At 48.3% G+C, this 15,202-nt stretch overlaps 1 protein-coding gene and 1 pseudogene across 1 annotated transcript; both read left to right on the forward strand.

Annotated features, from left to right (window-relative positions):
* The first annotated feature begins 7,615 nt into the window (after positions 1-7,615).
* Positions 7,616-10,117, forward strand: LOC136661070 (C-X-C chemokine receptor type 3-like; annotated as a pseudogene).
* Positions 10,118-12,003: 1,886 nt separating this feature from the next.
* On the forward strand, positions 12,004-13,743 carry LOC136661071 (C-X-C chemokine receptor type 3-2-like). The gene is made up of 2 exons (XM_066638091.1): positions 12,004-12,039; positions 12,703-13,743. Exons 1-2 carry the CDS (start codon positions 12,004-12,006, stop codon positions 13,741-13,743), a joined length of 1,077 nt encoding a protein of 358 aa, XP_066494188.1.
* The last annotated feature ends 1,459 nt before the right edge of the window (positions 13,744-15,202 follow it).

Consider the following 15,202-nt stretch of genomic DNA (forward strand, 5'->3'; position numbering starts at 1 on the left):
CCCTTTTGATTTCTGTAACCAGATCTGGAATTTATGTTTCATACAAGCTCAATGACTGATTTCAAGCCGCCTGCAGTGGTGACCTCTTGCCCCAATATCCACGACCCACTAACCCCAGAGATGCTGAGCACATGGTCTGAGCACAGTCACTCATCAGGAAGGGAACAGGAAATTCTCCCTGCACTTGATCAGAGACACTCATCTTCCTTATTTTCCCCTGTGTTCCAGGGCTGGACCTTATCAACTCAGTTCGAAGAAGAGACCAGGTTTGTGCTTTCAAGATATGGATGCAAAATATACTTAGGTGTGCATAGACTTTTCCAAGGGAGAGGATACATTTTGTAGGTGAGTTGAAAAAAGTTTTCGGATGATCATATTTTGGAAATGTCTCTGAGGAAAAATTCCCAACGCTCTAAAACGTTGAGACTGAAGAAAGATTCGATTTGGAATTCTACAAGTATTGAAATAGAGAAGAACGCGCTGTTGCCGAAACACAGAAGGCAATCTCACGTAGTTACATAAATCAATATTTGAGCTATTCATCTTCAGGATTGATGCCAAGTGTTTCTTAATCATCCACGGTTGAGACCAGTCGACAATTACTCCAGGTTGATGGATAATTGAGAGAGCTATGCTCGAGGATTTTAACATTAGTTTTGAAGAGGGGAATTTCTCCAAAAGCTGAGACTCTGTCGCTTGAGATTGGTAATTTGCTTCCTGCTGATGAGTAATATGAGCCGAGGGTTCCAAAAAACGTTCCTTTAAGAGGGAAAGAATGTTTTCCAAAGTGCTAAGGTTGTGCTTGACGTCTTTTGCTATATTAAGTATGTGGTGCAACAACAGATCCGTTGAACAAGAGAGTTGCTCTTTCCCTTTAACCAGGGGAGCCTTAGTGTTCTGATCGTCAATTAAGTCCTTAATTAAACCTTTAGTAAGAGGTGAAAAACTTTCAAAGTCAATAGCCACCGGTGGATCAAAACAGACGCAATTCTGAAGGGAGATAGGTTGAAGACTCTCAACAGGTTCAAAATATTTTTCCAGCTTAGACTGCTTGGATAGTTTTTGGGAGTCATGTTGTATTTCCGAGACTGATATCTCAGGGGAGAGCTGTCGTTTGCGTCTCATCTTATCAGTTTTAAAAGTCTATTGCTGCATACTCATAAATCAACAAGTTAACTCACAGTTTCAAGGAGAGAAGAAACGAAAATATCAAAAGCAGGGAGACTCAGATGTTCTTGAAACTTCGTCAGAAAAATGTTAACAAGCTAATTAGCTAGCAGCACTAGCTCGTAAAAAATTAAAAAATAAAATCTATTAAAAACAACAATCTTAAAACAACGGTGATACGGTTTAAAACTTATTGAATAATATATTAAAGTGATAAAAGAAAATAAAAGCGGAGCAAGTTAGAATACAGCTGGGCTGTATTTCTCATTTATTATACGGTATCCCGATATGGATACAGGCAGTTTCTAAGGATTTGGATCATATTGCTTCTTCCTTTTTTAGAAAGATATTAGGTATTCCTAATCTCATACGGTTGCCCACTATTCTTTTAGAACTTGGTTTACACCTTCCCTCCACTCATGCCTGGCTTTTTACTTTTAAGTTTTGGTTAAGGATTCATTTATCTCCTTCCCCTGACTCTTTAATTACAGAATTAATGAGTGACACGTATATCTTTATTTGGTTTAAAATAGTGGAAACTAAACTCCACTCCATTAACATATCAGTAGAATCACTTGCTGATCTAAACTTATTTCAAGCTTATAAAATTATCAAAGACCACCTTTTCCTAGCTGAATTCAATACTTTAAAAAATTCTCTTAATTTGACCTGTTCCCCCCTCTCCCTAGGTCTTTTTCCTCAATTTGCTGTTGCCACTTCAAATTATTTTTTTCACCTCACTAATCCTAGACTGAAGAGAGCCTTCATGCTCGCTAGACTCAACATATTTCCCTCAGCTGTTCATTATGGTCGTTTCATGCGAGTTCCTCGCGAGAAACGATTATGTTTATTCTGTGGGGAGACCCCGGATACTCTTTTACATATTTTGCTTTTTTGTCCCTTTCATGACTCCCATCGTAGGATTTATTTAGAATCCTGGATTTCTAATTTCCCCCCTCAGGTATCTCCCCTTCCCCAGTTGTTGGAAGACTCTATTGCTCCCTTGACGTATTCAGTGGCTAGTTTCCTGGCCTATATATTACAAAAAACGCCGGACTTTAGTTCTATAAAATCTTCTTTAAAATTTTTGTAGTTACCTTTTCCCATCTAACACCTGTTTTACTGAAAGGATAAGGTTGTCCCTTCTGGCTCCTTTTCTTTCTAGACCCTATTTCTTTTTTCTGTATTTAGTTTTCCTGAATTAGTCTAGTGGATAACGGTTGTATTGTTCCACTTTGTTGTCAGTTGTCTGCTGTAATATTTATAATGCCAATAAAGGTTAACTAACTAACTAACTACTTAGGTGTGTGCTGCAGCGTGCATTCTTGACTCTGATGACACCAGAATTTCCTGCCTGCTGCTCAGTGGATGGGATATAGCGAGAGAACCCTCCAGCCTCAATCAAAGCTTACACACGCTCAAGAACCTCTTCACCACATCTCTTTCGTCTTGCGTGGAATCTGGTGAGCCCCCAGCAATGGTGAGTTTCCACCTGTGGTTATATTCTTGATTGAAGACATTAGTATGAGGCTTCAGGGTGAGATGGGGGTAACAGGAGGTTAGCACCAAAGTGGTGCTTTAAATTGTGTTACTTATTCTAGATTCTTGGGTGTGTAGATTGCACTTCTGAAGGGAGCCAAGCACTGCAACTCCACAATGTGGCCCTATGTACATTTAATCAGAATTAAGTCCCCTGTGTTCAGTGGTGCTTTCTACAAGATAAATGTGCATCTAATCGTGGCCTCCATTTGTTTGATTCAGAAGGAAATTGTCCAAACAATTTTTTGAGCTGGATAATGGCCAGCAGAAAAAATAACTTACTTTCATATCCTCTTCTCCTTAGAGACTAAGAGTAAATTACTCCTGTTTTGTGTCTGCCAGTGGGTTGCTTCTACTTTGGATGGCGTGAAGATTAGAATTAGGCTGCATTAAGCTTAAAAAAACCCAAAAAACTCCAACCCTCAATTCTCAAAATGCTGTGCACATTTTGGGAAAATTCAACTCCATTGACTCGAATTGCATCAAAAATAGGAAGCTCATCAATCCAGATTGGATCAGACTTGTCCTCTGTAATTTTGGAGAAAACCTGCAGCAGTGCATTAAGACCTTGGGAGTAAGACCTACTGAGGCCCGCGGGGCTTACCCCCAAGCCAATGTACTTAGGATTGCAGTCTTGCAGGATAAATCCAAGTCCACATGTTTAGATAGAGGTCTCCACTGTGCCTGAGACACACACTGGGCTGGTCAGCATTCAGTGGTTATCATGTCAACATATGCATCTCAGGTGTAGATTAGCTACACTCTGTGTGTGTGTTACTATGGTTGTGAGACTGTTGATCATTCAGGACTTTGATGTTGGAATAAATGCAGTTGGCAAGTGATTTGTGTGTCTGTGTGTGTGTGCGCAAAGTGGATGTCGATTGTTTTGCCCATGGCTATAGTTTAAAGTTTGTGTGTTTTAAAACACGACAGATTGTTCCAGAGACTGTTTTTTAGTAGACTAACACTAAGAAAAAAGAAAAGAGCATTATCACCTTGGGATGACACTGATGGGGTAATGTTGGTTGGATCCCACTAAGGGCACAATCTTAACCAACTTTCCAGCGCTGACATAGCTGTGCCAATGTGGCGTGCACTGCATCCTTTGTGGGGGGGGGGGCAGTCAAGGAGGCCTCCTCAAGATAAGGGCATGCTTGTTACCTTACCTTGGGGGCTGCATTGCAGCAAAGTCAGTGCTGGAAAGTTGGCTAGGATTGTGCCCTAAATGGCATAAACTCACACTCTTTCCTGTATGAGGAAAGGTTGTGTACTGGCTGGCATGCAGCCAAATAATGGAGCGCATAAAATATGTGCAAAAGACAGAAGAGAGGAGAAGGGCTATGTCTCTAATGCAGATCTTGAAGGGTGAGCTAGCCAGTGACAGGTCCCGCATCGAGCAGCTGGACTGCGGAGAGAAACATGCACACCTGTAAATTTACACACGTAACCCCACCTGGATGAGGAACAAGCAGTGGTTTCCCCAGAACCGTACAGAACCTCCCTCAAAAAAGTGACAGTCACACCTGGTGATCAGGGAGGGGCAGAGGGGCTTGATTTCATCTCCCCCTGTGCACCTGCATGACAAACAGCCAAGTGGCAAAGTCATTGCTGTTTCTCAAGGAAGACTGCATGTGTGCAGCTGGATAAGGACATAAGAAGAGCCCTGCTGGATCAGGCCCAAGTCCCATCCAGTCCAGCTTCCTGTATCTCACAGAGGCCCATCAGACGCCTCAGTGAGCACACAAGACAGCAAGAGACGTATCCTGTTGCTACTCCCTTGCATCTGGCGTTCAGAGATAACCTACGTCTAGAACCAGGAGTTTGCTCATACCCCTCACAGCTTGTACGTGTACCATGAGATGAACTTTCCCTCCATCCATCTGTCCAATCCCCTTTTAAAGGCCATGCGCCATCACCGCATCCTGGGGCAAGGAGTTCTGGGGCAAAGATTAATGACTTTGGGGCCGCAGCTCTTGTGGGTTGCCCAGGCTCGCTTTCGGTGTTGAGTTTTTAGTGCTCCTCAGCCATTGCTACGCTAGATGTAGAGCCGCATCCCACTTTCCGCACTTCAGTGCGGAGATTGTTGGTTTAAAAAAAAAAAAAGGTGCCATTTTAGTTGTAGTCCATCCACCCTGCTTGGTGTCATGCATCTGGTGGGCAGCGCTCAGGTCTCCAGAACCTAAGCCCAAGTTCTGGCCCACCCTGGACATGCACAGAAGGTTTAGCAGCACATGGAGCACAGAATCACCGCCAAGGGCTAGCACTTTCCCTCTGCACACAGACATGGTCAGGCCAGGGAGGAGAAGCCAGGAAAGCCAGGCGATGGAGCTGGAAAATACCCCTTTCTACCTTGCCTTCCACCCTGTGATTCTGGCAGCACAGATCTCCCCTATTTAAATATTTGATCATCACAGCCTTTTCTTCTCCCACTTTGTTTTAGGCAAAGTATTCAAAACATTTAAAAGTTACCCAGGGCAGGTGTGACTTGCTCGACTCCGATGCGGGTCCCATTCGGTGTCTCCATTCATTCTATTGCTCTATCAAATCTTTTTTTTTTTTCTAGTCGCAAGAGGGATGGGAGAAGATAAAACATAATCATCTGGTGCCAGGCCAAACTCATTGAGATTTCATTTTGGTTTGCTGGTAGCCACCAAGACAAGATGTGCTCTGGGAGGCTGTGCAACTTAATTACTGGGTAGAGCCTTCCTAATTACTTGGTAGAGCCATTGGTCAACATAGAAGAACATCTGAAACATTTCCTGGAAGAAGGTTCCATGGGTGGAAATTTTCTATTTCTCAGCTAGAACTTAAAGCTGATTCATTTGCTGTAGTGGGTGAGTGAGTGAGTGAGTGAGTGAGTGAGAGAGAGAGAGAGAGAGAGAGAGAGAGAGAGAGAGAGAGAGAGAGAGAGGATGATGAAGACATTGCAGTAAATGTTCAGGCTGAGAGGAAGACAATGAAACATTTTAAAGACAGCTGACATTGCAGCGCTAAAGGCAAGTTACCTGAGTTGTGCCCGCTCCAGGACAGCCTGTCCATGAGGTCAACTCAAGTGGCAGATTGGCAACCCCCATCCACCCACCTCCTCAGCTTTTTCTCCCTGGCATGAAATGGTTGCAGGGGAGAGCACAAAGAGGAAGTGTGGTGGGCTAGAGTGTTGGAGACCCTCTAGGCTACCACTCTCCTCTCCTCCAAACTCTTCTTTGGCTCTATTTCCCCCCTCTTCCTTTTTGGAGCCAGGGCATGGGAGGAGGAGTGGCGGAGCAAGTGAATGGCACACTTCTGGGTAAGGGGAGGACAGTATTTGGTTGCCATCTCAAGCACCAGTGCTGGGTATACTGGTTCCTTTTATTCCAGTGCCTTCTCTGGTCTATACTAGAAGTCAAGGTCACTCCCTGAAGCTGATCAGTGGTACACTTGGTAGGGGTGTCGGCCATGTTGGGCAGCAGTAGAGGGTCTAAGCCCATCAGAGGGCCACCTGGGTTCACCCCTGAGCTCTCAGGACTGAGTGCTCAGTGTGTCATCAGGGGGCAGGTGACTGGTGCCATGAGGGGACCCCCAGTGCCCCCAGCAAGCCAAAACTTGGGCCAAGTGAAAGGAATCATCATTTCTTGAAAGGTGCAGTATTCTATTGACCTGTTACAAGCAGTGCCTGCATCAGCAAAGAGGCGAGGGGGAGAGAGAGTCTCTAGAAAGAAAGTCGTGAGGGAGGAAGAGAAGGACTGAGGGGGAGGTGGTGGGTGGTGAAGAGATGGGCAGGAAGATGGCGAGAGAAGTGAAAGAGGAAGAAGGAGGCTATCGATGGAAAGATGAGCAATAAGGGGGAGGGAGGGAGGGAGAGTGACAGCAGAAAGAGAGGAGCAAGAGAGGCAGATGAAAAGGTGAGAAGAGACAGGCAGAAGTAGGAGAGAAGCAGATGAGACAGAGGTGGGCAAGAAGTAGACCAGCTAGAGAAAGAGCAATGGATGGAGGGTGGAGAGAGAAGAGAAGCTGGGTGGCCACAGATGAGCAAGGAGAGAGAAACAAATGGACAGACAGACAAGAGTATGGCATGAAGCAGATAGGTGCTCCCTTGGCTGCCCAAGCAGCAGAAGGGCTTGTGTGCTGGAATGTCCTAGCTGAGATGTGAGCCTCTAGTAGACTTAACGGAGTCTGCTACCACAAGGTGCTCTTGACTTAGATGGCTTTATGAGGATAGAGGTCAATAGCATGGCCCAGAAAAGCCTTTGGTGGTTCTCCGCCGTGGTGGCCCAACAGAAGCATAGAGGTTGGAGGTGGCTTGGCTTGGAATACCCAATGCTGGGAACAAACCACAGGGGAAAGTGTCTTCCTCACACCCTGCTTGTGCATGTCCCAGTCGACTCCAGCTGTCCACTGTTGGAAACAAGATGCTGGGTTGATGGGCCCTTGGTCTGATCCAGCAAGGCTGCTCTTACTTTCTTGGGCCCAATAAGTTAGTGAAGCAACGTGAGGAACCCGAAAAAATGGTGAGCAGAGTTGATTGGGAGGTGAGCTTACGTATCCAGGGGAGAAGGTGCCGTATCACTTTTAATAAGCCTACAAAACCACCTTGGCTAGAAAAGCGAGACCCATGAAGCAGGTGTGTGTCCCACCACAGGAAGAGGTGCTTTTAAACACATGCATGCCCCTTTCTCGCTTCCGTTCTCCGAATGAAGAGTGCCGACACCATTTGCTTTGTGGGCCCGAGGGAAGGAGTGAGTCCTGGAAGGGAAGCCCAGCAGGCACAGAACCAGCAGAGGGTGTTCTGCTGGCTCCTGTGGTCAATGTGGGTAGATGTTGTGGTTGGAGCCTGTATCCGCGATCTAGGACAGAGCCAAGGGGTTGCCCAGTGAACCAGGGATCGGAGCACAGCTGCAGCCGCCAAGGTTTCCACTGTGCAAAATCACCCATGACACTGTCCCACTTTGGCGGCCCTGGGACACGCATCCCACAGTCTCTGGGGCAGGAGCAAGTGAGCTGGTGATGAATTGGGGCTGTGGCGCTCAGGCACTTGGCCCCTGAGTGCGCGTGTGCAGGGGCTTTGCAGCACATGCACACAATGAATATGCCAATGCTCTTTTGACTCAAAACTGCGTTCTGTTTTATGGACAGAATTTCCCAGCTGCTTTTCAAGGCTCCTGCCCTTCCTGGGCCGAGCTCCCTTGAGAACAGTCACGCATCTCATAGAAACTGACTTGGTTTCCCCTCCAGTTCTCAGATGTTTCCTCTGGGGAAGGAATCCTGAAATTCACTCTGAATATCTCTGCATGTGACATTTCTGTGCCACGTTTCAGATCCTGCAGAAAGCCCTTGAGAAGATCCATTTGTCTTCTATGGGTTGGCTTGACGCCCCTCAAAAACTTGCAATGAGTTCTCATCCTAGCTCTCCACCCCATTTGTCCATGCCTTCTCCCCCCCCCCCCGTGTTCTGCTTCTGCACCTCCTGTGTGTCTCATTTGCTCCTGGGGGGTGACCATGACACCCATTGCCTGCCCCACCACTGCTGCAGGCTGGCCCCAAGGTTCTTTTGACGCACACTGGGCTCCAGTTCCTTCCTCCCAGTGCTGGCCCATCCATGAGGCCAACTGAGGTAGTCACCTCAGGCAGCAAGCCGGTGGGGACACCCATTTCTGTCTGCCAACTTGCCCGCACTGCTCCTCCTTCCTGGATTGGAAAAGAGGGGCAGAGAGGAAGAGAAAATGTGGATGGGAGGAAAGTGCTGAGATAGAGGACTGCCGAGTGGAAGGCTGTCGTATCATTGGGTAAGGGGGGGGCAACATTTGGCACACCAGGAGGTCTTGGTCTGGCCCTGCTCTCTCTGATCCCTGGACACCTGTCCAGGAAGGGACCGGAACAAGGGGAAGTGGTTGGCTAGAGCAACAACTGCTCCATCACGGCCCCACCCTCTGCCCTTCCATATTGGACTAAGAGTATTGAGAGAGCAGAGCTGCCAGCTGGGAAGAGCAACAGTGGAGGTGGGGTGTGGGAGTGCAGAGAAATCCCCCACCTAGCTGGGACATGTGGTCAGGGGAGGCAGGGGAAGAAGACACCTGTCCTGTCCTGCTCCAATGTAAAATAGCCTCAGGTACACCTGTTATGATACAGGGAGAGACTAGACTAAACTAGAGCTTGTGGCAGTGAGCACTCAGCCTCCCTGTGATTGCGCTTGTGCTCCACCCCATTTCTGAGTGGTTGTGTGATCACCAGGGAAGTTGAGCTCAAGTGGGGGGCCTACCTCCTTTTCCCATTGCCCCCTCCACAACTTTGGCTCTGTGACAGCAACAGTAGCTATAACTCTCTGTCTTCTTTCCTGCAACAGTCTGAAGGCATCTGGACCTTGGACAAAATCGACCTTGAGAACACCAGCTATGACTACTACAACAACAGCAGCTACGGAGACTGCTCCTCACCCTGCAACATCTACACAATCCAGGCCTTTGAGAAGGTCTTTCTGCCCATCTTCTACATCCTGATCTTCCTCTTGGGGTTATAGGGCAACATCATGGTCTTGGTGGTCCTGTTGAGAGCCAAGGAGTCCCTGCCTGGGACGGACGTGTTCATCTTCAACCTGGCCCTGGCCGACATCTTGCTAGTGGTGACGCTCCCTTTCTGGGTCACCCAGGCTGTGCATGGCTGGATCTTTCAGGGCTTCCTCTGCAAGGTGGTCAGCGGCATTTTCAAGATCAACTTCTACGCCAGCATCTTCTTCCTGGTCTGCATCAGCATCGACCGCTACCTCTCCATTGTGTGCGTCATCCGCATGTACAACCGCAGGAAGTCCTCTCTGGTCCTCCTGGCTTCCTTGGCTGTTTGGGTCCTCTGCATTCTATTGACCGTGCCAGATTTCATCTTCCTGAACACCGAGTACCATTCCCGCCAGAACCTTACCTCCTGCTCCCTCATTTTTGTCTCGCACTCCGCCAAGGTGTGGAAGATTGGCCTGAGCATTTTCAACCAGGTGGTGGCATTCTTCCTTCCCCTGGTGGCCATGGGCTTCTGCTACATCTGTGTCATCCTCACTCTGCTACACTCCAAAGGCTTCCAGAAGCACAAAGCCCTGAAAGTCATTTTCGCCGTGGTGGCCGTCTTCTTCCTCTGCTGGACGCCCTACTACTTGGTTCAGTTTGTGGGCATCCTGATTGACCTCAAAGTCCTGGAGGAGGACTGTGAGCGGGAGTCCCAGCTCGCAATCGCTGAGGCCATCACCACCAGTCTGGGCTTCTTGCACTGTTGCCTCAACCCCATACTCTATGCCTTTGTCGGCATCAAGTTCCGGAACCGGTTCCTTGAACTCCTTCAGCACATGGGCTGCGTGAGTCAAGAGTTCCTGAAGCGACACTCCAGGTTGCTGAGCCACCGGAGAGACTCGACATGGTCCGAGAGTACTGAAGCCTCCTACACAGGACTCTAGTCAGCTCTGTGGGCACCCTGCAGAACCTGACTGCCACCGCCCAAGAATTCCATCGATCAAGTGCTGGAGTGAGTCAGTCAATTGTTTCTCAGAGAGTTGAATGTCTTTCATCCCTGGGTGTCCACACCTATTTCTCTGGTACCATCTTCAATTCTGGTCAAGCAGGTTTGGCAGGTTTTTCAAACACCTCTTTACAAGTATGAGGTGTTTACACCATAGGCTTTACACGAACCTCTTTACTAGTACCAATCATGGGTTGTGTATATACACTGTGAGGAATTGGAAAGAGTTAAATATTCTTAATGATAATCACATTAACCCTTTGAATGATTGTACTGCGGACAACCAAGAGAACATGAGAACATGAGAGAACATGAGAGCAGGCCACAGGGGTTCCATCCGGTCCAGCATCCTGTTTCCCATATTCCCCCCTCCAGCTGCCCCTGGGAAGTCCACAAGCAGGGATGAAGGCAGGCTTTGAGATCAACCTTGGCCCCGGCAATAGGAGAGGGCTGGTGTCTCCACTGTCCTGTGAGCTCAGGGATATTCACCACTGAGAAAAGGTTACCCTGAATCTTTTGTTTCATCTTGTAGGGTTCTTCTTTTGTCCTGATGTCCTTAACAAACAGAATCTGTGGGTGCCTTAAGCACTTGCCCTCTTGACTTGTGTTCAAGAGGCTGCAGTGAGGGAACCATGATTTTGCTCCTGTGAGTCATGTGAAAAACCAGCACGGGTGCCTGCAGCCTGAAGGATGTCGACTCGATCAAGAAATGCAGCTGTAATGTTATGTGTTTATTTCCAGTAGACTTTCAGTGCTTTCTGGGGAATCCTAATTTCCAAAGGTGTGCAGAAATGTTTGCATTATTTTTTTACATCTGAAAGTGCATTAAAATTTGCAAGATTGATCACATGGGCTGCTTGTTTGTGTGTGTGTGGGGGGGGGGAGGCTAGTGAGATTTGCCTGGAGAGATGGGAGCACTTGGTGGATTGTGCGACAGGCAGGTAAAGAGAGCAGGCTAGAAAAACCACACATTAAAAAAAAAAAGTTCAGAGAAAGGGAGTAAAGATCCTTCTGCCATCTTGTGGACTATGTCAGATACTACAGATGTCCAAGTAAGTGACAAAGACCGAATATGCAACATTGTTGGGTGCTCATGCCCATTTCACCAAGTGGCGAGACGTTCCAGGGGCAAAGTAGTGCTAGGGTTGGGACTTCCCTTGCAGGAGAAATCACTGAAGGCACAAGGTGTCGTTGTTAAGTTTGGTTTACATACAAAGAAACACTGGTTTGAGCTTGGTAGGTGGCACACACACCTGCAATCTACACTGGTGTCCTAAGCATGTTAGCTTCCAGCTCTTCCTCTTGGCTCCCAGTCCAGTCTCTCCCAGATCACCCCCTAGTTCTCTGTCTGTGGGCAGACAGAGGTGTGTGTCACCCAGGAATCCGTTGTTTCATGAATGGGCTGGCCTTGGCTACTGGGAACAGTCATCTGTTGAATTTCTGCCACAGTGATGGACATATGGAGGGGCAGGTTTACAGAACTGGGCTCAAGGAACCCTGGCTACAGAAATTAAGCAGAGTTAACTTTCCCCCAACACTGCCAGGAATTAACGGTCCTACAAGTAGAGGGAAAGGTAACACGGGCAATAACTCTCAGTCCATGTGATCACTACTTCCCCTTCCTGGGCTGTTTCCCAACATTGTGGAGAGTTCAGAGTTTCCCCTCTTTTCACTGCGCACCGTCAGTGTTTGCAGTGCTGCGGAACAGGGACTTCACTTTCCGTATTTGGGGTCAGGGGTGGGGCTAAAGGAGCAGGAAGGTGAGAGTGGATTCCCTGCCCCACAACCTGGCCATTCCAAGGAACGACAGCGACCAGAGCCAACATGAACATCTCATTCTGGGATGATGACACCTATGAGGTATGTGATGCTCACCCTGTCAACCCCCCAGGACCTCCACACAGTCAGGGAGTCTGTCGTTCTTCAGCCTAATTGGTCCTGCGCCAACACTTTCAAAAGCGGGATGACACGCATTGGTGATAGTCTCTCTCACACACGCATGGATTCTGTCAAAAAATAAGCCAATACGGTGGGCCCTCTGTAGCCATGGTGGCTCTGGGAACCCCAAATCAGCTGTTCAGCGGCAGACATGAACATCAGCTGCAGAGGTTCACGGAAGTCATGCTGACAAAACGGCATAAATTTGTGGAAATTGCATAAATTGAAGTAAATTGTGTCGATTTGCGCACAGTGTCCATTGCTCAAAGCATACCTAAACGGCCTGCATTTGCTTAAATGGGCAGGTGCCAGGTGATGGTTGCTACAGCAGGGCATGTGAAACCTTTTAGAAAACATTTTCAATCCGTGATTGATTAAATTCGCAGGTGTGGAGCCGGCGGATCAGGCAAGCCCACTATACTCCCAGCCAATCCCAGTTGCAGGATCTGTGGCCCAGTGGGGTCTGATCCCTCCGCCCTGGGGCCTGAGCCTCCCCATCTACTGCTCCCCATCCCATTCTGGCCACCTGATAAGGGACAGCTTCTCCTGAGGAACCCCCACTAACACGCTCTCTCTCCTTCCCAGTTTCCCACTGGGAGCTACCCAGACATTAACCCTAGAACAATCCCCTGCACTCGAGAGGAGGTCGGAGCCTTTGCACGCTACTTTGGGCCGGCCATTTTGTCCTTGGCCTTTGTGGTGGGACTGGTCGGCAATGGGCTGGTGCTGGCCGTCTTGGGAAGGCACCGGTGCCCCTGGCACTTTGCCGACTGTTTCCTCTTCCAGTTGGCCACGGCTGACCTCCTGCTCATCTTAACTCTCCCCTTCTGGGCCACGCAGTTCACCCAGGGCTGGGTCTTTGGAGAACTTCTCTGCAAGCTGCTAGGGGCCCTCTCCACCATGAACAGCTACAGCACTGTCTTCCTCCTGGCTTGCATCAGCATTGAGCGCTACTTCATGATCGTCCACGCCGTGCCGCTGCAGCACCGCTGGAGGCTCTCCCACATGTTGCTGGTCTCCGCTGTGCTGTGGGGGATCTGCTTTGGCTTGTCTGCCGTGGAGCTGCACTTCCGCACAGTGGCCCACTTCTCCCAGGCGAAAGCACAGCTCTGTCACCGGGGATTCAGTCCCAAGGAGGCAAACTCATGGCGTCTTGGACTGCGCTTTACCTCCTTCACCCTGGGCTTCTTGCTGCTCCTCCTGGTGATGGCGTACTGCTACTGCCGCATTTTTGCCCGGCTGTGCCAAACCCGGCTGTTCTGCAAGAACTCAGCCGTGCATCTCCTGCTGCTGATCTTGGTCCTCTTTATCCTCTGCTGGGCTCCCTTCCAAGGCTTCCTCCTGGTGGACAGCTTGCAGCGCCTGGGCCACTTGGAACGAGACTGTGCACGGGAAAAGGTGCTGGACTTTGGCTTGCTCTTCACGGAAAGCCTGGGCCTGCTCCACTCCTGCCTCAACCCCTTGGTCTATGCCTTTGCGGGGATCAAGTTCCGAAGGGAGCTTTCCAGATTGTTCCACCGTTGGGACAGGAGTGAGGAACAGAGGCAGAGCCTCTCCAGCCAGGACCACAGCCTGGCCACAGAAGTCAGCACCGCCCGGGCTGCAGATTTCTCCATCATGTTGTGAAAACTACTGGCCAAAAGCGTCTCAAGAAGATTTCCCCATTGCTTTGCCAAGGAACTGGAGCTTCAAGAGCTGTCTTAGGGCTGTACTGAATATTCTCCACAGATTTCAATTGTTGGGGTAAAAAAAATTGTGGGGATTTAACATCCAGGTGTTTCCTGCACAACACTTAGAGTGAATACTCACTTTTTTTTCTTAAAGTGTATTGTAAGGCTGCTGGTTCTGCTTCTGTTCCATTTCCATGTCAGCTACTGATCCTTTCTTCTCCCTAGAATAGTTCACGCGGGTGTGATCCCAACCAACCAGGGAGCCTATAGTAGACAGGGCAACGTTGCCCTGCTGTATAGCTTATCAGTTTTAGTTATGCAACTATAGCACTGAGGGCGAGTGATAGTGACCGACAGAGAGAGAAAGTGAAGGTCATGTAAATAAATCATAAATATTATCAGGAGGACAGCCAAAAAATAAAAACCAGTGGAAAAAGAGGTCTGTCTTTCAGCACTTCTAAAAGTGTCCATTCACAAAAACACCTGTGATTTCTTTCGACTTAGCTCTGTGTAGAAACAACAGAGCATGAATGTGGTTATGAGATTTGCACGCACAAAAATCCAGCACCGAGGCATTCCAAATTCTGGGACAAGCAAAGTTGAACAAGTAAATGAATCGGCTAATGCCAGGGACTAGGAGAGGGGGTAAAGGGGGTAATTTGTACCCAGACCCAGGATCAGAAGGGGGTCCAGGAGTCAAAGGAAGGGACCTGGAAAGTTCCTGGGATCTGACATTTTCCTATCTCGCCTGAATTCACTGCCTGCGCATGATGCTGGGGGCACAAATGTGGGCATGCAATACCACTGCAGCTGCAACTCATACACACCGGGCCCAGGAATGCATCCTTGGCCCTCCTTAACACACTGTCAAATCTGGGATGGAACAGGTCTGCTGCTGTAGCTCTCTGGCTTGTGGATCCCATAACCATGAAGGAGTGTATAGGAGCTCAGAGGCCCAGCTGTGGGGCTACAGCTGCTGCAGGAGTTCATGTTGGTGCACAAAGCATGCTGTCCATTCTAGTGTGAACCCAAATATGAAGATGCAAATTTTCTGCACTGGCTTTTCTATATTTCAAAGATTTTAAAGAGACTTGGGAGTGCGTTTGGTTTTCCGTATTACTTTATCTAACTGCTGGTGCAGCATGGTCAGGTAGACCTGGGCTCTGCATCATGAAGCCTGGTAGACCTGGGCTCCAAAGACTATCCTGGCTGTCAGCACCCTCACCCTAAACCAGGGGTGTCCAAAGTTTTTGGCAGGAGGGCCACATCATCTATCTGACACTATGTCAGCGGCCAGGGGAAAAAAAAAATTAATTTACATTTAAAATTTGAATAAATTTACATAAGTTTACATAAATGAATATATTGCTGTGTAAAAACAGAGAAAGGCAGTATATAAAATCTAAATATCCATC

Source organism: Tiliqua scincoides, chromosome 10, assembly GCF_035046505.1.
Source record: "Tiliqua scincoides isolate rTilSci1 chromosome 10, rTilSci1.hap2, whole genome shotgun sequence".
Taxonomy (NCBI): Eukaryota; Metazoa; Chordata; class Lepidosauria; order Squamata; family Scincidae; genus Tiliqua; species Tiliqua scincoides.

Coding starts and splice junctions, on each gene's coding strand:
- LOC136661071 (XM_066638091.1), top strand. CDS start 12,004: ATGAACATCTCATTCTGGGATGATGACACCTATGAG. Junction 12,040..12,702: donor GGGATGATGACACCTATGAG/GTATGTGATGCT, acceptor TCTCCTTCCCAG/TTTCCCACTGGGAGCTACCC.